Source organism: Oryctolagus cuniculus, chromosome 15 (genome assembly GCF_964237555.1).
Source record: "Oryctolagus cuniculus chromosome 15, mOryCun1.1, whole genome shotgun sequence".
Classification (NCBI taxonomy): Eukaryota; Metazoa; Chordata; class Mammalia; order Lagomorpha; family Leporidae; genus Oryctolagus; species Oryctolagus cuniculus.
This window is the reverse complement of record NC_091446.1, coordinates 64,392,778-64,418,704: the sequence shown is the minus strand read 5'-3', so window position 1 is coordinate 64,418,704 and position 25,927 is coordinate 64,392,778. Positions and strand designations below refer to the sequence as shown.

The 25,927-nt window shown below is 43.7% G+C and overlaps 1 protein-coding gene across 8 annotated transcripts in view; it reads left to right on the top strand.

The window, feature by feature from the left end:
* The window catches only part of CFAP70 (cilia and flagella associated protein 70), a 93,873-nt gene that overhangs the window by 62,660 nt on the left and 5,286 nt on the right, over window positions 1-25,927 (top strand). For 5 of the 8 annotated variants that reach the window (XM_070057819.1, XM_070057821.1, XM_051823203.2 and 2 more), the window contains 9 exons: window positions 1,811-1,944; window positions 2,046-2,161; window positions 2,715-2,939; window positions 10,265-10,423; window positions 10,958-11,082; window positions 13,363-13,515; window positions 14,030-14,191; window positions 16,031-16,120; window positions 21,750-21,851. In XM_070057819.1, the coding sequence (XP_069913920.1) occupies window positions 1,811-1,944; window positions 2,046-2,161; window positions 2,715-2,939; window positions 10,265-10,423; window positions 10,958-11,082; window positions 13,363-13,515; window positions 14,030-14,191; window positions 16,031-16,120; window positions 21,750-21,851 (1,266 nt within the window). The remainder of the gene's footprint in view (window positions 1-1,810; window positions 1,945-2,045; window positions 2,162-2,714; window positions 2,940-10,264; window positions 10,424-10,957; window positions 11,083-13,362; window positions 13,516-14,029; window positions 14,192-16,030; window positions 16,121-21,749; window positions 21,852-25,927) is intronic. The other 3 variants (XM_070057820.1, XM_070057823.1, XM_070057822.1) reach the window with 2 other exon arrangements.

The window sequence follows — 25,927 nt, the reverse complement described above, 5'->3', positions numbered from 1 at the left end:
ATTTAAAATAAAATTTGATTGGTAAAAGGGTAGACAGTGGATCAATAAAACAGTCAAAAATATGCCCACAAAAACGATTTGGTTGAAAGTCAGAGTTACATGGAGAGAGGAGAGGCAGAGAGAGAGAGAGAGACAGAGGTCTTCCATCCGCTAGTTCACTCCCCAATTGGCTGATCTGAAGCCAGGAGCCAGGTGCTTCCTCCAGGTCTTCCCATGAGGGTGCAGGGGCCCAAGGACTTGGGCCATCTTCTACTACTTTCCCAGGTCACAGCAGAGAGCTAGACAGGAAGTAGAACAGCCAGGTCTCAAACCAGCACCCATATAGGATGCTGGCGCTTCAGGCCAGGGTGTTAACCCGCTGCACCACAGTGTCAGCCCCAATTATTTGATTTTTGACAAAGGTATAATAGGCAACGGAAAAGGCATGGTGTTAGAATAATTGATAATCCATATATTTTAAAAAATAAGCCTCGATTTAAGCTGTGAACATTTTACAAAAATCAGCTCCAAATGGATTACAGATGAAAATGTAAAACCTAAGACTATTAAACTTTTAGAAGAGACGTAGCAGGAAATCTTTTTTTTAAAAAGAAGATTTTAGAAGATTTTATTTATTTATTTGAGAGGTAGAATTACAGACAGTGAGAGGAAGAGACAGAGAGAGAGGTCTTCTCTCTGTTGTTTACTCCCTAAATAGCTACAATGGCCAGAGCTGAGCTGATCTGAAGCCAGGAGCCAGGTGCCTCCTCCCAGCCTCCCAAGCAGGTACAGTGGCCGGGCCATCCTCCACTGCTTTCCCAGGCCATAGCAGAGAGCTGGACTGGAAGAGGAGCAGCGAGGACTAGAACCAGGGCCCACAAGGGATGTTGGTGCTGCAGGCAGAGGATTAACCTACTGTGCCACGGCACTGGCCCCAGGAGGAAATCTTGACCTGGAGTTAGGCAAAGATTTCTTAGATGTGACATTAAAACATGATCAATTACATATCAATGTGATAGATGGAACTTCATCAAAATTAAACACTCTTGCTCTGCGAAAGACATGAGAAGGAAAACAAAAAGTACAGATCCGGAGAAAATTTTTCCAAAACTTGTACCTGACAAAGGATTTATATTTAGAATATTAAAAACTCTCAAAACTCAGTAATACTTGTGTATAAGCATCTTTTAGGTAGTTTTGAATTATTTTTAGTATGTGTATAAGAATAATTTTCTGTGACATATGGCAATTATATGTCCAACTTTTTAAGTATTTTGATATGGACTATTTTGTATCTGTAGATTGTTTTGCATAGTGTTGACATCTTGACAATAGATAAATCCTAAATCTTCCAATCCATGAATGTGGAATCTCTTTCCATTTATTTATGTCTTCTTTCATTTCTTTAAGGAATATTTACAGTTTTCACTCATCTTGGGGTGGGTTTTTTTTTTAGATTTGTAGATAAATTTTACTTGCCATCTCAGAAGTATCAAAGAAATGACTGTGTGTGGTTGACATAAAATAAAGTGAATCTTTAGGCCCCTGAGGTGTTAGATTAGTTTGAGGTGACATACAGCAGGAAGAAATGGCTTGAGGATTCAATTTTCAAGTTATTTCAAAAGATTTTCTTTGCTGCCCTCCTAAAAGCAAGAGTAGTGATTGCGCTAAGCATTTGGGATTCAGTGGGAAACAAAAAATAAATCATGGCTTCTATTTTCATTGGACTTACAGTATTTGTGGAGTGCTCACTGTGTTAATATTATATGAATTTAAAAATAGGATACAATGTCACAATAACCATGGCTGTCTTGATGCTATGTGTGCCTAGAGGTTGGTCCGTGAGCCCCAGAACCTAGACCACTGGATAGACTACGGTGCCTTCTGCCTGCTAACTGAAGACAATATTAAAGCACAAGAGTGTTTTCGGAAAGCCCTATCACTCAACGAAAGTCATATCCACAGGTATAGGTGGGAGGAGCAGATGAGCTTCTACATACAATTGTCTTGGTCTCACAGTGTGGCATGGGACCATGTTGTTAATCGTATTAGTGGTCTCTTCTCAGCCTGTTGCTGTGTGGTGTCCTGGCTGTCATGATGGAGAACTACGAGCAAGCAGAAATTTTTTTTGAGGATGCCACTTGCTTGGAACCCACCAGTGTTGTTGCCTGGACTTTGCTTGGTATAATATTTTCCTGTGATCTGACTGTATGTTTTTCCAATTTAAGATGATCTCTTTTCCTGACTATTCTTCAATAATTTTTTTTAAGATTTATTTATTTGAAACTCAGAGTTACAGGGAGAGAGAGACAGAGAGATAGACAGACAGAGACAGAGACAGAGAGAGAGGCAGAGAGACAGATATCTGTTTTCCATCTGCTTGTTCACTACCCAAATGGCTGCAACAGTCAGAACTGGGCCAGGCCAAAGCCAGGATCCAGGAGCTCCATCTGGGTCTCCCACATGTGTGTCGAGGGCCCAAGCATACAGGCCATCTTCCACTGCTTTCCCAGGCACATCAGTAGGGAGCTGGATCAGAGTGGAGTAACCAGGACTTGAACTGGTGCCCATATGGAGTACCAGCACTGCAGATAGTGGCTTAACCTGTGCCACAGCACTGGCCCCTGTAATTCTTAAATTTTAGTAAAGACATAGGAAAAATAAGTGAAATGAACAATTCTTTATCATATGATCATGGAAAATTTGTCATATAAATGTCAACATTCTTTACTCAGGTTTGTACTATGAAATTCAAAATAATGATATTCGAATGGAAATGGCATTTCATGAGGCCTCCAAACAGCTTCAGGCACGAATGGTTCAGACACAAGTATCAAAGCAAAAGAGCACTGGTGCTGTAGAGTATGTTGAAGAAGCAAGGAAAATAGAATCCATTTTGATTCCTTGGGGAGCCACAAATGGTTCTTCTGCGACAGCATTCAAGACAGAAGCCCCAGCAGGTAAGGTCAGAGTATGGTGATAATGAGTGGCTATTGGGAAAATTACTGGCCCTATGAATAAGTTCTGGCACATAGCAAAAGCACTCAGTGTTAAATGAATGAGTATGTGGGGTTTTGAGTTATTTCAGGATAACAAGAGAGGCTCCTTCTAAATTTTTTTTTTTTTTTTTTTTGACAGGCAGAGTGGACAGTGAGAGAGAGAGACAGAGAGAAAGGTCTTCCTTTGCCGTTGGTTCACCCTCCAATGGCCGCCGCAGCCGGCGCGCTGTGGCCGGCGCACCGCGCTGATCCGATGGCAGGAGCCAGGAGCCAGGTGCTTTTCCTGGTCTCCCATGGGGTGCAGGGCCCAAGCACCTGGACCATCCTCCACTGCACTCCCGGGCCACAGCAGAGAGCTGGCCTGGAAGAGGGGCAACCGGGACAGAATCCGGCGCCCCGACCGGGACTAGAACCCGGTGTGCCGGCGCCGCTAGGCGGAGGATTAGCCTAGTGAGCCGCGGCGCCGGCCTCCTTCTAAATATTTTTTTTAAAGATTTATTTGAAAGAGTTACACAGAGAGAGGAGAGGCAGAGAGAGAGAGGGAGAGGGAGAGGGAGAGGGAGAGGGAGAGGGAAGGAGGAGGAGGAGGAGGGGGAGGGAGGTCTTCCATCCGATGGGTCACTCCCCAGTTGGCCTCAACAACCAGTCAGAAGCCAAGATCCTCTTCTGGATCTCCCATATGGGTGCAGGAGCCCAAGGAGTTGGGCCATCTTCTACTGCTTCCCCAGGCCATAGCAGGGAGCTGGATCAGAAGTGACGCAACTGGTACTCCAACTGGAGCCCATATAGGATGCTGGCATCTCAGGTGGTGACTTGCCAGCCCCTGTCCATTCTTCATTGCTATACTCTTCCTCCACGTTAGGAAATCAGTCATTCTAATGTATTAAATGTGTATTTTTTGCATGTGTGCATTAATCTTTTGTATCCATATTTTAAAAATGTAATGTAATATTTGTAAATTTTTATGGGATACAGAGCAATATTTTAATACATATATATAATGTTGACTGATAAAATCAGGCAGTTAGCATTTCCATTTCATTATCTTTTCTTTATGTTCGGAGGCTACCATCACCTGTCTTCCAACTTTTCATATAGTACGTAATACATGCTGTATACATGTGAACTATAGTTGCCCCACTGTGCTGTGGACAGCTAGGACCTACTTCTGTCTATGTTTTGGTGCCTCTTAGCCATCCCAGAGTAGACTCCCCCCACCTGCACGTGACCCTTAGAAAATTACCAGGTGCTGCATCTTCCTTGAAAGAGAAGCTTTATTGAAGGCCTGTACAGAGATGAGGGAGTGGAGAGCATAACAAAACACAAATCCATCTCCTTTTTCAGAAGGGGTTTGGGGAATTTATGGAGCTGGGGTAGATGAGGCATAACAGGGTGAAACTAACTAACTGCACATAATAGGTGCAGAAGAGCTAGGGAAAGTCACATGCATATGCTTTTGCAAAAACGCAGGGCATGTTCAAAGATGGCTGCTGAAAGAGATCTGTCATTTAACACTAACAAAGAAAACACTCTGGTCTTTCTGAATTGCTTTGTGCAGACTCCACTCACAATTTTGGGGGCAACTGGTTCTGTCTGGTTTTACTGGAGGATCTGCAAAGACTATTAGGGCATAGCAATTTACTATGCAACAGGCAGGCAAATGACTATTACCGGCATTAGTATGTTAAGCAGCTAAGGAAAGCTTGCTTTATTATCCATGTTTTCTTTTTCTTTTTTTTTTTTTTAAGATTTATTCTTTATTTGAAAGGCAGAGTTACAGACAGGCAACGGCAGAGAGAGAGAGAGAGGTCTTCCATTCACTGGTTCACTCCTGTGATGATCACAACGGCCAGAGCTGTGCCGATCTGAAGCCTGGAGCCTCCTCCAGGTCTCCCACAAAGATGCAGAGGCCCAAGCACTTGGGCCATCTTTCACTGCTTTCCCAGGCCATAGCCAAGAGCAGGATCAGAAGTGGAGCAACCGGGACTCGAACTGGCACCCATATGGGATGCTGGCACTGCAGGTGGCAGCTTTACCCACTATGCCACAGTACCAGCCCCCAGATTTCCCACATGGCTGGCCAGAACCCAATTATTTAAGCCATCAGTACTGCCTCCTAGGATCTGCAGTAGCAGAAAGCTGGAATCAGGAACCAGAGCTAGGAATTGAAAATGGCACACCCACTCTGGAAGATGGTTTATACATTTTTTGTAAAGCTGAATGTACATTTACCAAACAAACTCACAATCACAATCTTGAACATTTATCCTAGAGAAATAAAACTTTTGTCCACACAAAAACTTGTACACAAATATTCATAGCAGCCTAATTTGTAATTTCAAAAAGAAAGTGGAAACAAATTAATTACGCTTTGTCGCTCCCCCTCTTCGTGGAGGAGCAACACTGAACCCTGCCTAGGCTTCATATCCGAGTCACGGCACCATTATGTCGCTCCCCGTCTTCGTGGAGGAACGACACAGGACCCTGCGCTGTTCTTTCATCTGCTCGGCCCTCCCCGGGTTTGCTGCTGGTTCTTCCCGGGTTGGCTACCGTCCCTTCCACCTCCGTGGAAGGGCAGTTCCCCCTGCCACTTTCCCCACTTCCGCGGGGGAGCGGCACTCCGCCGGCCGGCTCTCTCGGGGGCTGCACAGGTGTTCCTTCAGATGTTCCCCTTAGATGTTCCTGGTGCATGCCGGCTCTCTCCTCCTTTATAGTCCTCCTCTGCCAATCCTAACTCGGCTGCCCACACGCCGAGTACGCTGCTCTCCTCCAATCAGGAGCAAGTCCTACAGTTTATTGGCTAAACTGGAGGCAGCTGTGTAGAAGCTGTTTTCTTCTCTCCCAGCGCCATATTGTGGGAGAGCAGATGCATAGAATAAGTCTTAATTCCAGTAACTTAGTCTAGTCCGAGTTGCTCCCCACACGCTTCAGTGGGTGAACATTTTTAAAAAACCTACACAATAAAATAGTACTTGACAATAAAAGGAAAACAATTCATAAAGGCAAACAAACTGGATTAATATTAAAGTCATTGTACTTAGTACAAAAAGTTAATATCAAATGTTATTGGCCGGCGCCGCGGCTCACTAGGCTAATCCTCTGCCTTGCGGCGCCGGCACACCGGGTTCTAGTCCTGGTTGGGGCGCCGGATTCTGTCCCGGTTGCCCCTCTTCCAGGCCAGCTCTCTGCTGTGGCCAGGGAGTGCAGTGGAGGATGGCCCAGGTGCTTGGGCCCTGCACCCCATGGGAGACCAGGATAAGTAACTGGCTCCTGCCATCGGCAGCGTGGTGCGCTGGCCGCGGCAGCCATTGGATGGTAAACCAACGGCAAAAGGAAGACCTTTCTCTCTGTCTCTCTCTCTCACTGTCCACTCTGCCTGTCAAATAAATAAATTAATAAATAAACAAATAAATAAATAAATGTTATTTATGGGGGCCAGGGTTGTGGTGTAGTGGGTAAAGTTGCCGCCTGCAATGCCAGCATCCCATATAGGCACCAGTTCATGTCCTGGCTACTCCACTTCTCATCCATGCTAATGCACCTGGGAAAGCAGCAGAAGATGGCCCAAGTGCTTGGGTCCTTGTACCACATGGGAGACCCAGAAGAAGCTCCTGGCTCCTGACTTCAGCCTGGCCCAGCCCTGGTCATTGTGGCCATTTGGGAAGTGAACCAGTGGAAGGAAGATCTTTCTGTGTCTCCCCTTCTCTCTCTCTGTAGCTCTGCTTTTCAAATAAACAAATCTTTTTTTAAAAATGCATTGAACTGTGTACTTAAAAGGGAACACTTTATTATATGTAAATTATACCTCAGAAAAGGTTAATATTGATTCTTTCTGTTAATGGTCATCAGTTGTTGTTCACTGGTCAGTCTATAGTATTCCACTGTCTCCTTCCTGAAATCCATATTAGAGTGCCTCCTACATCTCAAGCAGCTTTTGTTTCCTTTGCTGTTTTCTCATTCTGGTCACACTCATTAGATACAAATATTTTCTAATAATGCAGTCTAACCTTCTAAGAGCTCATTGATCATCACAGTTTCTGTTTCATTGCTGTTAACTCTCATATTTCTATATTCCCCTGATACCCCTTTAAAATCCAGTAATTGGATTTTTGTAATAGTACATTTAACTCCTCATATCCCAAATTGACCGTCCATCATTATATCAGGCATCAAGTTTATAATCTCAAAGTCATCCTTGCTACCTTTTTCTTTCTTGAACTTTTCCCCCATCCCTAATTCAGGTTAATGTCCAAGACCAGTTAGTTCTCTTTCAAAATGAACTGTACATCTTTTCTCTAGAATTCGACTACTGGAATGCACATTTAGTCTAGTGTTTAAGATGCCTGCATCCCAGATTGAGTGTTCCCTGCTCTGGTACCTGAATTCAGCCTCACACATCAAGGTAGAACCTGGGAGTCAGTGGTAATGGCTCAGTTGAGTTTCTACCATCCCCATTAATGACATGAATTGCACCCCTGGTTCCTGACTCCAGCCTCAGCCCAATGCCAGCAACACCAATAGGTGGGGGCTAGTCTCTCTCTCTCTCTCTCTCTCTCTCTCTCTCTCCCTCTAAAATGATAAAAAGAAGTCCATTACCAAGTATTCAGATCATTGTAGCAACAGCAGACCTTTATGTTCTAGTCACAATTTTTCCTCTTTGCTACATAGTACTGCTAAAGTGTCTTCATAAAATATTACTTTCATCCATGATTTTTCTGCTCAAAACTCTCAAGGTACTGCCTTTCTCCTGTTGCCTATAGGAGAAGAATCTTAGCATTCAAATGTCAATATAGTCTAGCTCCAGCCTATCTTTACCTGAATTTTCTCTATGCAGTCCTCAGTACTCATGAGAATAATTAGCTCACTATTTCCATGGTTTTTTTTTTTTAAAGATTTACTTATTTATTTGAAAGAGTTACACAGAGAGAGACGGAGAGGGAGAGAGAAAGAGAGAGAGAGAGAGGTCTTCCATCTGCTGGATCACTCCCCAATTGGGCTGCAATGTGAAGCCAGGAGCCAGGAGCTTCTTCCAGGTTTCCCACATGGGCGCAGGGGCCCAAGGACCTGGGCCATTTTCTGCTGCTTTCTCAGGCCATAGCAGAGCACTAGATTGGAAGTGGAGCAGCCGGACTCGAATCGGTGCCCATATGTTATGCCAACACTGCTAGGTGGCAGCTGTACCCACTACGCCACAGCACTGGCCCCCTATTTCCAAGGTTTTGCCAATAGTATGCATGCTGTCAATCCTGAATGCCTCTCTCCCGCTACCTGTCCATTTTCTACCAATTTACCAAAGCCTTTAATATTTTGCTCTAGTTGAGCGTGACCTCTGCTGATCTGGGGTGCATTTCCAGCATTGCTTTGTAGCTTTATCAAGCATCTGTTTCAGAGGCAGCATGGCATGTTTGAGAGCTTTAGCAGATTATTCACCTTTCCTTTAACTCCCTTTTTAAAAAGTCTATTTTTACTTATTTGAAAGGGAGAGAGGGCAAGAGAAAGAGAGAAGAAAAGCTTTTTTCCATCTTCTGGTTCACTCTCCAAATGCCTGCAAATAGCCAGTGCTGGACCAGGGAAAAGCCAGGAGCAGAAACTCTGTCTGGGTCTCCTTTGTGGGTGACAGGGATCTGAGTAGTTGAGCCATCACCTGTTACCTCCCAGAGTGTGCTGGATGGAAAGTGGAGGTGGTACTCAATCCCAGGCACTCCAATATGGGATGTAGATGTACCAAGTGGCAGCTTAAACTACTACAACTCCCTTTTTTTAAGGAGAGTAATAAAAATAATGTGATGTTCTGAAAAATAAGTGAGATTATACATTAAAGTCTTTAGCACAAAACATGTAGACATGTTCAAATATAGCTATTTATGTGATTATTACTATTATTTGACCATAGAGATAAGGTGAATAGAGTCCCTGTCCTTTAGTGGCTTTAATGATATCCAAAAATATATGAATCTTGGGACTGGCACTGTTATGTAGCGGGTAAAGCTGTCATTTGCATTGCTGGCATCCTTTATTGGTGCTTGTTTGAGTCCCAGCTGTTCTACTTACAATCCAACTCCCTGATAATGCACCTGGGAAAGCAGCAGATGTCCCAAGTGCTTGTGCCCATGCACCCCCGTGGAAGACCCAGATGAAGCTCCTGGCTCCAATCTGTCCCAACCCTGGCTGTTGTGACCATTTGATAAGTAAACCAGCACATGGAAAAATCTCTCTGCAACTCTGCCTTTCAAATAAATAAAATAAATCTTTTAAAAAATATATGAATCTTTTTTTAAAATTTATATTAGGTGGCCGGCGCCGCGGCTCACTAGGCTAATCCTCCGCCTAGCGGCGCCGGCACACCGGGTTCTAGTCCCGGTTGGGGCGCCGGATTCTGTCCCGGTTGCCCCTCTTCCAGGCCAGCTCTCTGCTATGGCCAGGGAGTACAGTGGAGGATGGTCCAGGTGCTTGGGCCCTGCACCCCATGGGAGACCAGGAAAAGCACCTGGCTCCTGGCTCCTGCCATCGGATCAGCGCGGTGTGCCGGCCGCAGCGCGCCGGCCGCGGCGGCCATTGGAGGGTGAACCAACGGCAAAAGGAAGACCTTTCTCTCTGTCTCTCTCTCTCACTGTCCACTCTGCCTGTCAAAAAAAAAAATTTATATTAGGTGACCAAATTTTGTGTATTTCATATATGCAGATTTAGGAGTATAATGATACTTCCCATCTTACCCTCCCTCCTACCCATGTTCCCATTCTCTTTCCTCCCTTTCTTATTCTCTTAATTTTTACAATGACAGACTTTCAGTTTATTTTATAATCATAAGATTAGCCCTCCACCAAGTAAACAATTCAACAAACAGTCAGAAGAAAAAAAAAAAAAACTGTTCCTCAACACTAGAGACATAGGCTATTAACAATAATCCTCAAAATGTCAGTTTCACCCATACATTATATTGTTTTTGTACTTTGTTAGCACAGACCAGGGAAGATATGTGGTATTTGTCTTTTTGAGAATGTATGAGTCTTATTATCTAGATTCTTGAGATTCTGATTTTAGGAAGTAACTTTTGTAATAGGGATCTGTTGGACATTATCATGACTTGAGCTGGCAGTACTGGGACAGGGAGGCCACAACAGAAGTTTGTGTTCTTTAAATTATTCATAAATATAAAGTCAACCAAATAATTGCATCCTTCATGCAATATTTAAGAAATATGTTTCTCATGCTTTGCAAATTTTATATTCTGTAATAACCTTTTACTACCCAGTGTAGAGTTCTAACTTATAATTTAATCTCTTTAGCTCCAGGACCTGCATTATCTATTCTCGATGAATTTCTTGAAGAATCCTCCAAACTACAATCTGAATCACAAGAACCCATTTTGGGTGCACAACCTCAGGATCCAACAGTGGTCCTAAAAACATCCAACACATTTCTTAAAGACATATCAGAAAAAAAAGGTACCTAGGAGTAAAGATTTCTTCTTGAAAGAAGAGCATAAACAGATTATACAGTGATGAAAACTCTAATAAAAATGGCAATCCAAACTCGTTTGAAGTTAATCTGTCCTATTGCCTATATTTCTTCACATTGTGCTGATCACTTGAAACCCAAGCTCAGTGATGTAGTTCTTTGAATAAGCAAGGATTTTTTATTTAGTTCAGAGAAGCAGCCACCTACATCCAAGACTTTTCTAATGATCCTTTGTCTTCAGAATATCTCTAAATTATGTTTCATATTCAGAGAGATGTGAATACTTTTAAAAACCCTTTCATTTGGTTGTAACTTTGATTTTGAACCACCGGTAGATTTCCCTTGCCAGTGTTTGAGTTCTCCTTTTGGGGGATTGTTGTTAGAGATAGCCTAATGCTCTCCAGATCATGATCTCTCTCATGTATTAGATCAGAATACTCTCCCTGGTACATTAGTGTGTCTGAGCCTTTGATATTTTTCTTTACAACTAACCTTCTGTCCTTCAAATATAATATTTTCAGAAGCATCAAAAGGTCAAGACTCATCGGCCTTTCTGCATCCCAGCCCTTACTTCGGTGTTTCCCAAACTCCCACCACCATCTTCATGGAGACCATTCGCTTCTTGATGAAAGTCAATGCTGTGCAGGTCAGAATACTTGGAATCGCTTCTCGGCCTTTTGGCTAAAATCAAGTGCAGAATACCTGGAAACAGGAAAGTAAATGGAAAGATTTAGAGAACAACTTATTCTGTCCATGCTGGTATTTTTGAGAGCTGAAATATGTGTGAAGCAGGAATCAAATATGCTTTTTTTTTTATTTTTTTTATTTATTTATTTATTTTTTTTTTTTGACAGGAAGAGTGGACAGTGAGAGAGAGAGACAGAGAGAAAGGTCTTCCTTTGCCGTTGGTTCACCCTCCAATGGCCGCCACGGCCGGCGCGCTGCGGCCGGCGCACCGCGCTGATCCGATGGCAGGAGCCAGGAGCCAGGTGCTTTTCCTGGTCTCCCATGGGGTGCAGGGCCCAAGCACCTGGGCCATCCTCCACTGCACTCCCTGGCCACAGCAGAGGGCTGGCCTGGAAGAGGGGCAACCGGGACAGAATCCGGCGCCCCGACCGGGACTAGAACCCGGTGTGCCGGCGCCGCTAGGCGGAGGATTAGCCTAGTGAGCCGCGGCGCCGGCCTCAAATATGCTTTTGAGAGTGCATCCTAAGCCAGTGGTAAGAAGATCCAAATATGAACCACTTTATGCAGATGGCATCAGAGGACCTCACTGTGAGTCTGCTCCCTTTAGATTTCAGCAGAGGAAAACCAGACTCTTAGGTCATACGTTTCCTGGTGTCACTTTATTATGGGAACTCATAAGAGTTTTAGGGGTTCCCAAGGGTGTGATTATACCCTCCTTCCCTTCCAGGTTCTGAACCAGTTAGAAACATACACAGTGCTATATGGAGCTGGAGGGATAAAAATATTGTTATATATAAAAACATATAATATAATATATAATATATATTATATATTGTTATTTATATAAAATATATTTATATATATTGTTATTTTTATTGGTAAAACTAGACTGGAGAGTCTGGTCCCATTTTAGACTTGCCTATTCAGTCACAAGTGGAACAGCTGGAGAACTGTCTCCTCTTAGAGAAGAGCATCCTACAAGGTCAACCCACCAGATGGAAAACAAGAAGTATATCCATGAGCACACAGTAGGAGAGGGAGCAAGATTCACGAGCCAAGAGAATTGGCCCTGATCCTGCAGACACATGCTCCACTTGAGGGCAGGCAAGCTCAAGAAAGGGCAAGGATTATGAACTAGGTGGGATTGGGCCCCATTAATCAGGAGCCTCTAACACATTAACCCTCCCCAATTATAAGTCATTATCCTTCTGGGTAAGTGAGCCAGAAGGCAGAGGGAAGAGCTGTCATCACTTCTCCCAATGTTTCCATCCCCCTAGTATTAGTGTAAGTTTCAACATTATAGGCTGAGATGCGGACATGATAAGAAGATAAGAAGGGTTTCCCCTCTGCCTACCAATTATGAATGACTTTGTCAAATAATGTAGGTCCTTTGAAGAATTAAAAAAAAAAAAAAAAGGATAGTGCGAAGTATAGCACGTGTTTGGAGGTGCTTCAGAAACATACATCTGGGTATTATACTGTGGCGTAGCAAGTAAAGCTACTGCCTGCAGCCAGAATCCCATATGGGCACCGGTTCAGGTCCTGGCTGCTCCACTTCCAATCCAGCTGTCTGCTATGGCCTAGGAAAGCAGTGGAAGATGGCCCAAGTCTTTGGGTTTCTACACCTTGTGGAAGACCCGGAAGAAGCTCCTGGCTCCTGGCTTCAGATCAGCACACCTCCAGCCATTGCAGCCACTTGGAGAGTGAACCAGCGGATGGATGACCTCTGTTTCTCTGCCTCTGCCTCTCTGTAACTCTGCCTTTCAAATAAATAAATCTGAAAAACAAAAAAAGAAACATACATCTGTATTTCCAAAATCCCTGTCTGAAATTTTAGAAAGGAAGATTTGCCTTACTGTAAATCTCCTTACAATGTGAAGTTTGCCTGAGAATGTTACCTCATGTGTAAATGGGGTGGTTAATGAATGCCTTGTCTGCTGCATAATAAATGCAGTGTAATCCTCACCTGGGAAGATGGCCAGCAAGACCAGAGTTGTGTGATATTGCAGTGTATTCACCTGGAAATGTCTCCATTTGGTGACCAAGTGAAGAGCTGGTAATGGAATCAGGGAGTGCAAGATGTTTATTATTTACATTTAACCCCTTGAAGTTGGGCTTGATCATTCTATAACATTTTCCTTTTGTTTTATTAGAGACAGAATCCTTCAACCACAAAAGCCATGGGGTTGACACAATGCAGCCGTTTACGTTGTTACCTATAATCTGATTTTCCTTGCAGTATATGCACAGAGCTCTTGCACATGAGGTGTTATGTCCACAAGGAGGCCCCAGCTGTGAGTACTACTTGGTGCTGGCCCAGACACACCTTCTCAAGAAGGACTTTGCCAAGACAGAGGAATATCTTCAACTAGCAGCCCAGATGGACTACCTGGTAAAGACTTTTGCTATAGCCTCATGAGTCTGAAGAAGGATGAGCAGGCTGTATTGAAGGTAGTGATGATTATATCACAGATGGAATTTTGTGACCCGAGATGTGGAGCTCTTCACCTATCAGTAAACTCATCTATCTGTACCTTTCCATTTTTTTTTTCTTAAGTAATGACTTTTGCAAAGGGCAGAGAAAGAGAGGAAGATAACTGTTTACCTGCTATTTCAGGTTTTTAGCTTCTGTTTTCTCACTGGGAACACTATCATGGTGAGGCTTGACTGTTTTTCTTAATATTTACCCCAAAGACAAAATGGCTTTGAAGAGTTTAAGAAAGTAAATGAGCAGACAGATCTACAGAATTGCCTCCCAGTGCAATTAATGGGACTTGTCCTGAGTGCAATTAGAAACAAACAAACAAAAATCCAAACTTAGTAACTTTAAAGTGCTAACCAAAGGTTCTTAATGTGCTTTTAAATACCACCTCATCCTATGTACTGCTTGTTTTTCGTTTTCTCAGAACCCTAATGTCTGGGGCTTGAAGGGCCATCTCTATTTTCTGAGTGGGAATCATGCTGAAGCCAAAGCCTGCTATGAGCGAACCATTAGCTTTGTCGTGGATGCTTCCGAGATGCACTTCATCTTCCTGCGACTGGGGCTCATCTATCTGGAGGAGAAAGAGGTGAGGGGTAGAGGTGGTGGTGGGGGGAGTGTAAACCAGGCCGTGGTCGGGCCTGACTGTCATTCCAGTATTAATATCCATCTGTGCGGACTAAAAGGAGCAGTATGATATTGATACTTTTATATCCAAAGGTAAACTGACTTGCCTAATATCAGATAACTAGTAATTACTGGACGCAGGATTCAAAACCAGGATGTAAAAAACCAAAGTCTGTGGTTTTATCCATTATACTCTAAAAAGTTAAGAACTCAGCAAATGCTATTTTGGCTAAAATCTAATTTGCAATAGTAGAAACAATCCTTAGCTTGACTTAGCAGAAAGTGTCATCGGCCTCAAAAGGACTCCTCCAAACTTCCTCAACACAAAGGGTTATGTTGAATCTAGCTAACTCCATTCCAGAGGGAACCTTGACCTGACTCTTTAGTAATCCCTTCCATATTTTAGGACAACCTCAAAGCTTTTAGGGAAAAAAAAAACTTTCTATTATGGAAAATTTCAAAGTAAAACGGTAGTAGAATAAGCCATCTTAGACTCATCCAACTGTAAAAATTATCAGCATTCTCCAAAAGGACTTTTGACTCTCTGCTTCTGGTCTGATTTCATTTTATCCCTTCATCCCCAAACCCCCAGTTCTCTTTCTTTTTGATATGTAAACAGTGATATCAAGCATGTACAATGGCTTATAATGTGTTGATGGAAAGGCTTACACAGGCTTGAGGGAGATTACTATACCACTGCAGTAAAGTAAGTAAGGGAAAAATTTCTTTCTGATGTTCATTGAAAGCCACATCTTCACAGTGCTTCTGAGTTAGGCAGTCAAATAGGCAAGCAGTTCTTGGGCTATTTAATGAGGTGTGCTATAGATCCATGGTTCACACTGGGTTTAATACAATAATTAATCCTGTGAGGGTTACTTCTTTTAATGTTTGCTTTTTGAATTTTTCTATGTGTATTCTGTACTGCTGAGAACCTCTAAGACTGAACTTCTACAATTTCTACAACAAGGAGACTAGCAGGATGATGAAGCTATCTTAAGTGTGCATCTTAGTCCAGAGATTCAGTGTCTGTCATTCTACCACAGGATGTCACTTTTAAGAAGAAGAGCGTGCTCTGTAAAGTCTAGGTGGCATTCAGATAATCATTGTGGTTGCCCAGAACTTGCAATATGCTAACTCCTTGCTTCAACTATTTGATCTGTCCATCTCCTCTCTTCAGTCTTCTGGTGACAGCTCCCCTAAATTAGATGTAAAAATATAATCCAAAGACTCATTCAACTTAGATTGTCCTGAGAGCCGGTTGTTGTGGCCTAGCAGGCTAAGCTGCTGCTTGTGACACCAGTATCACATATTAGAACACCCATTTGAGTCCCAGATGCTCCACTTCCTATCCAGATCCCTGATAATAATGCACCTGGGTGAGCACTGGGAAGATGGCACAAGTCCTTGAACCCCTGCCACCCACATGGTATACCAGGATGTACTTCCTGGCTCCTGGCTTTGGCCTAGCCCAGCCCTGGCTATTGTGGCCATTTGAGGAGTGAAGATGGAAGATTTCTCTCTCTCTCTCTCTCCCTCTCTCTCTCTCTCTCTCCCCCTCTCTCTCTCACCCTCTCTCTCCTTCTCTCTGTATGTGTGTGTGTTTGTATGTATGTGTGTCCCTTTTCTCTCAACCACTGTCATTCTGCCTTTTCAATAAATAAATCAATACATCTTTAAAAAGAACTTGGATGGTTCTGGAGTGCAGCTATCAGAGATCCCATCATTATTATCCTCACTTTTTAAATCCTAGTGTTTGAGGCTTCCAGAAGAGTAGTAGTTTAGTGCTGCTTTCTTTTTACAGTATGAAAAGGCTAAGAAAACCTACATGCAAGTCTGTAAAAGATCACCTTCGTGCCTTACCTGGCTAGGACTGGGAATTGCCTGTTACCGGGTAAGAAAATAAAGGCTTGAGACTAGGCTGTGCATACAGGTGACCTTGATTCCTTGTTTCCCCATGCACCCTGAGGGTTTTCAGTGATTGTGGGATGACAACCAGGACATTCTGCTCTAATTAAAGGTTGCTCTTCAAAGTTGTTCAAAGAACTGAAAGTAAATCTTTACTAGAAAAATAAAACATCCTTTAAAAATCTCACAAAAACCTTCGACACATGCTCAATTGGACTTACCCCAATGGTAGAGTTAGAAACGTGCCAGAGGATTCCAATCCAATCCCATCAAGGTGGCATGTACCAATGCCATCTCACTAGTCCAAGTGATCAACTTCAGTTCACAATTGATCATAATGATAGGATTGTCAAAGGGATCACATAAACAAGACTAGTGTCTGCTAATACTAACTGACAGAATTAAAAAGGAGAGAACAATCCAACATGGGAAGCAGGATACACAGTAGACTCATAGAATGGCAGATGTCCTAAACAGCACTCTGGCCTGAGAATCAGCCCTTAAGGCATTCAGATCTGGCTAAAAGGCCCATGAGAGTATTTCAGGCATGGAAAGCCAAGACACTCTGGCAAAAAAAAAAAAAAAAAAAACCTAAATGAAAGATCTCTGTGAGTGAGATCCCAGCGGAAAGAACGGGCCATCAAAGAAGGAAGTACCTTTTTCTGAAGGGAGAACTTCCACTTTGACTATGATCTAATAAGATCAGAGTTGGTGAACTCAAGAGGCTTCCATAGCCTTGGCAGCTCATGACAAGAGCCTCAGGTGATTACTGACATCATAAATAAGAGTGTCAATTTTTAAATCAACAACAGGAGTCACTGTGCACTTACTCCTCATGTAGGATCTCTGTATTTAATGTGTTGTACTATGTGAATTAACAATAAAACTAGTACTCAAACAGTACTTTATACTTTGTGTTTCTGTGTGGGTGCAAGCTGTTGAAATCTTTACTTAGTATATACTAAATTGATCTTCTGTATATAAAGATAATTGAAAATTAATCTTATATGAATGGGATGGGAGAGGGAGTAGGAGACCCAGAAGAAGCTCCTGGCTCCTGGCTTCAGATTGGTGCAGCTCCAGCCGTTGTGGCCATCTGGGGAGGGAACCAGCGGATGGGAGATCTCTCTCTCAGCCTCTACTTCTCTGTAACTCTGCCTTTCAAATAAATAAATAGACCTTTAAAAAAAAAAAGAAACCTGGAAGCACTGTCAAAAGTACAACAAACCTCTATACCAACTGTTTAGTGTAAGTTATGCTTCTGTTTATTTTGAATATTGTAAAAATATTTTCATAGATAGAAATAAAAGCCAAAAAAACTAATAAGCACTACAATTGAGGTATCAAAGAAGTCTTTGCCTCATCAATGTTTTAGTCACATTATGTGCATATACCTGTGTCTGTACCTACCGCAATTTATTTGATCAGTCACTTATTATTGAACATTTTATTCACTTGCACAATTATACTATTCTAAATTAAGTTGGAATAAACATTCTTGGACAATGATTTTTTTTAAAGATTTATTTATTTATCTAAAAGTCAGAGTTATAGGGAGGCAGAGTCAGAGAGAGTGAGAGAGGTCTTCCATCCACTGGTTCACTCTCCAAATGGCTGCAACAGCTGGAGCTGAGTCAATCCAAAGCCCGGAGCCAGGAGCTTCTTCCGGGTATCCCACATGGGTGCAGGGGCCCAAGGACTTGGGCCATCTTCTGTTGCTTTCCCAGGCCACAGCAGAGAGCTGGATAGGAAGTGGAGCAGCCAGGACTTGAACTGGTGCCCATATGGGATGCTAGCTCTGCAGGCGTTGGCTTTACGCACTACACCACAGTCCCAGCCTTGGATAATCATCTTTGTACTTAACTCTCATTATTTCCTTAGAATACATTCCTAAGAGAATCTAAAATTATTTTTAATATTTAAATTATGGTATCACCTTGTTTCCTAGAAAGGCTGTATACTTATTTATATTTTGCCAGAAAGTATGAGAATCTATTTTACTCATCAACAATGGACATTATCATTTACCAAGTTGATAGGTATCTAAAGTTGCATTTTTACTAATAAGGTTGAAATCATGTCATATATGTATTTATTTACTGGTAAATTCTCCATTTCTCTGTCCCATTAACTTCCGCTTTATTGCAATTTGTCATATATCCCCTACCACTTGACTGAAACATCATTAAAAAAAAAAACTTTCAGGGGCCAGCACTGTGGTGCAGCAGGTTAAAGCCCTAGCCTGCAGTGCCCGCATCCCCTATAGGCACCCATTCAAGTCTTGGCTGCTCCTCTTCTGATCCAGCTCTCTACTATGGCCTGGGAAAGCAGTGGAAGATGGCCCAAGTCCTTGGGCTCCTGCACCTGCATGGGAGACTTGAAAGAAGCTCCTGGATTCTGGCTTCAAATCAGCTCAGCTCTGGCTGTTGGGATCATTTGGGGAGTGAACCAGCAGAATGGAAGACCTCTCTTTCTTTCTCTCTCTCTCTCTCTCCCTCTGTAACTCTTTTAAATAAATAAAATAAATCTTAAAAAAAAAAAACAACTGCCGGCGCCGTGGCTCAATAGGCTAATCCTCCACCTTGCGGCGCCGGCACACCGGGTTCTAGTCCCGGTTGGGGCGCCGGATTCTGTCCCGGTTGCCCCTCTTCCAGGCCAGCTCTCTGCTATGGCCAGGGAGTGCAGTGGAGGATGGCCCAGGTGCTTGGGCCCTGCACCCCATGGGAGACCAGGAAAAGCACCTGGCTCCTGGCTCCTGCCAGGATCAGCGTGGTGCGCCGGCTGCAGCGGCGGCCATTGGAGGGTGAACCAACGGCAAAGGAAGACCTTTCTCTCTCTGTCTCTCTCTCTCTCACTGTCCACTCTGCCTGTCAAAAAAAAAAAAAAAAAAAAAAAAAAAACTTGCAGATTTCCAACTGTACACTGGGCTCTTAGAAGTCTCTGCAGCACTTAACCCTATTGTTCACTTCCTTCCTAAAGCTCTCCCTTCCATGGCTTCCACAATATTACACTCCATTCTTCCATTTCTCATTTCTTTCTTTTTTTTTTTTCTTTTTTTTTTTCTTTTTTTTTTTTCTTTTTTTTTTTTCTTTTTTTTTTTTGACAGGCAGAGTTAGACAGTGAGAGAGAGGGAGAGAGACAGAGAGAAAGGTCTTCCTTCCGTTGGTTCACTCCCCAAATGGTCGCTATGGTCAGTGCGCTGCAGCCGGCGCACTGCGCCAATCTGAAGCCAGCAGCCAGGTGCTTCCTCCTGGTCTCCAATGCGGGTGCAGGGGCCCAAGCGCTTGGGCCATCCTCCACTGCCTTCCTGGGCCACAGCAGAGAGCTGGACTGGAAGAGGAGCAACCGAGACAGAATCCGGCGCCCTAACCGGGACTAGAACCTGGAGTGCCAGCACCACAGGCGGAGGATTAGCCTAGTGAGCCATGGCGCTGGCCCATTTCTTTTTTTAAAAGATTTTTTATTTACTTAAGAGAGAAAGAGAGATAGAGGGGGAGCCAGAAGCTTCTTCCAGGTCTACCATGCGGGTACAGGGGCCCATGGACTTGGGCCATCTTCTACTGCTTCCCCAGGCCATAGCAGAGAGCTGGATTGGAAGTGGAACAGCCAGGTCCCAAATTGGTGCCCATAAGGGATGCTGGCACTGCAGGCTGCGTCCTTTACCCGCTATGCCACAGTGCCGTGCCTCCCCCCATCCTTCCATTTCTACACCTTCCACTCTGACATCTCATTCTCAGCATGTTTTTTGTTTTTTTGGTTTGTTTGTTTGTTGTTTGTTTTTGCTGGCTCCTCTTTTCCCCACCATAGTTGCTGGGTCCTCCTGGGTTCTGTAGTCAGCCATTTCCCTCTGTCATTTATTTTTTTTACCTTCCTTTCAGTGAGCTCTTGGAAGGCATGGATTATATTGTATTTATCTTTATATTCTCAGAATCTAGCATTCTGCCTGACCCAGAGCAATTCCTCAGCAAATGTAGTTTGGTTGAATAATGAATCAATGTCTCAGAGTCCTTTAAAGTGTGAGCCAGGGGCCAGCGCTGTGGCATAGCGGGTAAAGATGCTGCTTGTAGTGCCAGCATCCCATATGGGTGCCAGTTTGAGTCCTGGCTACTCCACTTCTGATCCAGCTCTCTGCTGTGGCCTGGGAAAGCAACAGAAGATGGCCCAAGTCCTTGGGCCCCTATACCACATGGGAGAACAGTAAGAAGCTCCTGACTCCTGGCTTCAAATCTGCACAGCTCTGACCTTTGTGGCCAACTGGGGAGTGAACCATTGGACGAAGACCTCTCTCTCTGTGTGTGTAACTCTTTCAAATGAATAAATAAATCTTTTTTTTTTTTTTTAAAAGCATGACCCAAGGTATAGGCAGAGTTGAAATGCTATTTTCCATCCTTTTTTTAATGGCTAGAAACTAATTTCTAAAAATATTTATTTTCTGGGACTAGCACTATGGCATAGCAGTTAAAGCTGGCACCTGCAACGCTGGCATCCCATATGAGCGCTGGTTTGAGTCCTGGCTTCTCCACTTCTTGTACAGCTCCCTGCTAATGAACCTGGAAAAGCAGCTGAAGATGGCCCCAAATCCTTGGGCCCCTGCACCCGTGTGGGAGACCTGGAAGAAGCTCCTGGCTTCAGATCAGCCCAGCTCCATTCATTGTAGCCATCTAGGGAGTGAACCAATGGATGGAAGATCTTTTTCTCTCTTTCTCTTTCTGTCTCTCTCTGTAACTCTGCCTTTCAAATAATTCTTTTTTTATAAAGATTTATTTTGTTTATTTAAAATAGTTACACACAGAGTGAGAGGGAAAGTCAGAGAAAGAGGTCTTCTCTATCTGGTAGTTCCTTAAATGGCTACCATGGCTTGGGTTGGGCCAGGCAAAGCCAGGAGCCTAGAACTCCATCTGGGTCTCCCACATAGGTGTCAGGGGCCTACGTACTCAGGCCATCCTCCATTGCTTTCCCAGGCACATTAGCAGGGAGCTGGATCAGAAGTGGAACAGCCAGGACTTGAATTGGTGTTCCAGTAAGGGGGCCGGTATTGTGTGCAGCAGCTTAATTCATTTTGATACAATACTGTCTCCTATTTTCTTCTTTTAAAACAGAAATGATAAGCTACTTTTGAGAGAGCCCTATTCTTTCTTCATTTGGCCTTTCGAAGATTTTACAAAGTAAGCTAACAACAGTTTTAGGAAGTAGTAATGTTCTCTGTATGCCCAAAGCACACTAGAGTCTCTAAATACTGCATTGATTGCTCACGTTTGGGCTGCTAACTGATATAATGAGAAAGGAGTATTTCAGAAAATAGTATTTTGTCAAGCAAATAGGACTTTAACTTCTGACAGTAGAGAGAAGGAGGAGAGTGTGAGACGAGAGCCTGGCATGCAGGGCTGCAGATTCCCCTGCCTGACTTTTAAGTCAGAGTAGTTCTGCTTTTATTTGTTCACATACTGTGCACTGCATTCGATTTCATTTGAAGAAGGAGTTACTAAAAATATAAAAAATGACTGGCATAGGTCACACACACCAGTGTTACTTGGAAGTAGTGGTTAAGCTGACTCCAACTGGCTTGAGTGAAACTACTCCGACTTCCTACTCAAACTGCTCCCTTTTCTGTGTAGCTGGAGGAGCTCACCGAGGCCGAGGATGCTCTTTCTGAAGCCAATGCATTAAACAACTACAACGCGGAAGTATGGGCTTATCTGGCTCTGGTCTGCCTGAAAGTGAGTGTTTTTGTTTGTATGTTCGCAAACAGAAGTATAAAATTTATTTAAAGCCACCTATAAAGTTGTATGTATTCAGGAATGATATAATTTACAGTAGTATTTTTAAAGTTCATCACAAACATTTAATATATATATATATATTTTTGACAGGCAGAGTGGACAGTGAGAGAGAGAGACAGAGAGAAAGGTCTTCCTTTGCTGTTGGTTCACCCTCCAATGGCCACCACGGCTGGCGCGCTGTGGCCGGCGCACCGCGCTGATCCGATGGCAGGAGCCAGGAGCCAGGTACTTATCCTGGTCTCCCATGGGGTGCAGGGCCCAAGCACTTGGGCCATCCTCCACTGCACTCCCTGGCCACAGCAGAGAGCTGGCCTGGAAGAGGGGCAACCGGGACAGAATCCGGCGCCCCGACCGGGACTAGAACCCTGTGTGCCGGCGCCGCTAGGTGGAGGATTAGCCTAGTGAGCCGTGGCGCCGGCCAATATATTTTCAATTACAGTATTCATTGAGCCTTATTCGGTTAGAACGATTAAGAAAAAAAACTTTATGCTGTAAACAAATGAGACACAGGGACAGTTTTAACAGTTTCCGCTGAAAGTGAGTATTTATCATGTTCTTTTAGAGAACAGAGGGACCAAATAAACAAGCAACAGTGGAGGGCCATTTATGCTTGGAAGTCTGATGAGCTCCAGATTTGATCATTTTACAGATGATAAAGGCCAAGTCTGGTCAACCTCTACTTGGAATGTGCTTTAAAAACGTATATCCAGGTGTTTCTCTAGAATGGACATTCTAAAAATGGAAACAATAATGGATCAGAATGTAAACCAGGAAGGAGCTGGTGCTTTGGTGCAATGGGTTAAAGCCCCAGCCTGCAATGCTGGCATCCCATATGGGTGCCTGTTGGAGTCCCGGCTGCTCCACTTCTAGTCCAGCTCTCTGCTATGGCCTGGGAAAGCAGCAGAGGATGGTCCAAGTCCTTGGGCATTTGTACTCATGTGGAATACCCGGAAGAAGCTCCTGGCTCTTGGCTTTGGATTGACTTAGCTCTAGCCATTGCAGCCATCTGGAGAGTGAACCAGCAGATGGAAGCGCTCTCTCCCTCTCTCTCCTCTCTCTCTCTTTTTTTTTTTTTACAGGTAGAGTGGACAGTGAGAGAGAGAGAGATAGAGAGAAAGGTCTTCCTTTGCTGTTGGTTCACCCTCCAATGGCCACCGCGGCCAGCGCACTGCGGCTGGTGCACCGCGCTGATCCGAAGGCAGGAGCCAGGTACTTATCCTGGTCTCCCATGGGGTGCAGGGCCCAAGGACTTGGGCCATCCTCCACTGCACTCCCTGGCCACAGCAGAGAGCTGGCCTGGAAGAGGGGCAACCGGGATAGAATCCGGCGCCCCGACCGGGACTAGAACCCGGTGTGCCGGCGCCGCTAGGCGGAGGATTAGCCTAGTGAGCCACGGCGCCGGCTCTCCTCTCTCTCACTATGTGTGTGTGTGTGTACATTTCTTTGTAACTCTTCCAAATAAATAAAATAAATCTTAAAAAAAAAAAAAAACCACAACGTAAATCAGGTCAGGGATCAGCAAAAGAGATGCTTTACTAGTCTTTCTGTACACTTTCTTTCTTTTCCACTACTGGCTGAAGGTGTTTGTTCTTGATTCAGATGGGAAATTGGGTGGAAGGTATTGTGGGAATTCCTCATAGGTGCTTTACCACTAAAAAATAACTCTCCCACAGATGGACTTAAATAACTTACGCATAGATCTAAGATAAAATTGGGATTAATGAGAGTGGCCCTCAGTTTTCCCTTGGCCAGTATGATGCCAAATTGATGCATGTCGGATGTGTGTGTGTGTGTGTGTGTGTTATGGTTATGGTTATAAAAGGAATTAACAAAACAAATATTACTGGATTTTCTCTTTGCAATAAACATCCAAAAATATCAATGTGAGAAATATTTGAGTTCCTTTTTTTAAAGACTTATTTTTATTTATTTTAAAGGCAAAGTTGCACAGAGAGAGACAGGTAGAGACATCTTCCATCTTCTAGTTCACTCCTTAAATGGCTGCAACAGCCAGGGCTGGGCCAGGCCAAAGCCAGGAGTCAAGAGGTTCATCCAGGTCTCCCATGTGGGTGCAGGAGCCCAAGGACTTTGGCCATCTTTGCTGCTTTCCCAGGCACATTAACAGGTAGCTGAATCAGAAGCTGAACAGCCAGGTATACATATGAGACGCCGGCATATGAAATAAGAACTGGTACCCATATGAGATGCTGGCATTGCAGGCAGCAGCTTAAACCATTACCCCCAATGCCGGCCCCTTGAATTCTTTTTTTAAAAAGTTTTTTTTTTCTTTTCTTCTTCTCTTTCTTCTTCCTTCCCCTTCTCCCTTCCCCTCCTCCTTCTTCAACATCAGAGCAAGAGAGAAAGAGATCTTCCATCTGCTTTTTCACTCCTCAAATGACTGCAACAACCAAGTCTGGGCCAGGTTGAAGTCAGGAGCAAGGAACTCCATCCTGGTTTCCTACATGGGTGGCAGAAACCCAAGCATTTGTGGCATTCAGGTGCATTAGCAGGAAGCTAGATGAGGAACAGAGTAGCCAGGAATTAAACTGGCACTCCAACATCAGATGCTGGCATTCTAAGTAGTGGCTCAGCCTGCTGTGCCACATTGCTGGCCCAATTTTTGAATTCTTATCTCATTTCTATTATAACTAGTTGTAGGAGCTATGACTTGGCACTTAGCCATACTAGGCCTTAGCTTCCTCATCTTTAAATGAAAATGGTTGGGGCCGGTGCTGTGGCACAGCAGGTTAACGCCCTGGCCTGAAGCGCCAGCATCCCATTTGGGTGCCGGTTCTAGTCCCAGCTGCTTCTCTTCCAGTCCAGCTCTCTGCTGTGGCCCGAGATAGCAATAGAAGATGGCCCCAGTCCTTGGGCCCCTGCACCCGCGTGGGAGATCCAGAAGAAGCTCCTGGCTCATGGCTTTGGATCAGTGCAGCTCCAGCCATTGCGGCATCATCGGATGGAAGACCTCTCTCTCTGCTTCTCCTTCTTTCTGTGTGTGACTCTGACTTTCAAGTAAATAAATAAATCTTTAAAAAAAAAAAAAAAAAAAAGAAAATGGTTGATATAGAAAATCTTTAAAACAAATTTTTAAGAAGTTATAAATGTATGTAAGAAACAGAGGAAAACAGAGAAAACAGGGCACAAGTTCCCATCTACTGGTTCACCCCCAAATATCCACAATGGCCAGGGCTGAGATAGGCTGAACCTGGCAGCCAGGAGCTCAATCCAGGTCTCTCACAGGGGATGCAGGGACTAGACCACTTGAGTTATCACCTTCTGTCTCCATGGTCTGCATTATCAGGGAGGTAGAATTGGGAACAGAGCCAGGACTTGAACCCAGGTACTCAGATATGGATGTGGATATCCCAACCAGTGTCTTAACTCCCACTCTAAACATACACCCCTCAATATGGAAGATCTTAATATACTTCTTTCAGAAACTGATAGATCAAGTGGAAAAAAATGATCTGTAAAGATATATAACCCAGTTAACTTGATGAGTTCAATACCAATGTGGAACTCTGAACTTAACAATTAGAAGACATTGTTTTAAGCACCAATGAGTACTCATAAAAACTGACCACATATTAGACCACAAAGAGAGGTTTGACAAATACATATGGATCACACTGCAGTAAAATTATAAAAAAATACAATTAAGATATAGGCTAAAACACATATATATTTTGAAACCTAAAATCTTGCTTGTATTTAATTCATGGTCAAAGAGGGGGTCATATGACAACTTCAATTACGAAGTCTTGTGCTAGCACAGATCTAAAAATGGCTTTCTCCTCCAAGACTATTCAATCATCAAACACTTATTGAGGTACTGGTGTGAAGGGATTTTGCAAATTAAAGTATCAAACTGGTTGACCCTGGAAAGGTGCCGCGGCTCACTAGGCTAATTCTCTGCTTTGCAGCACCAGCACACTGGGTTCGAGTCCTGGTCGGGGCGCCGGATTCTGTCCCGGTTGCCCCTCTTCCAGGCCAGCTCTCTGCTATGGCCA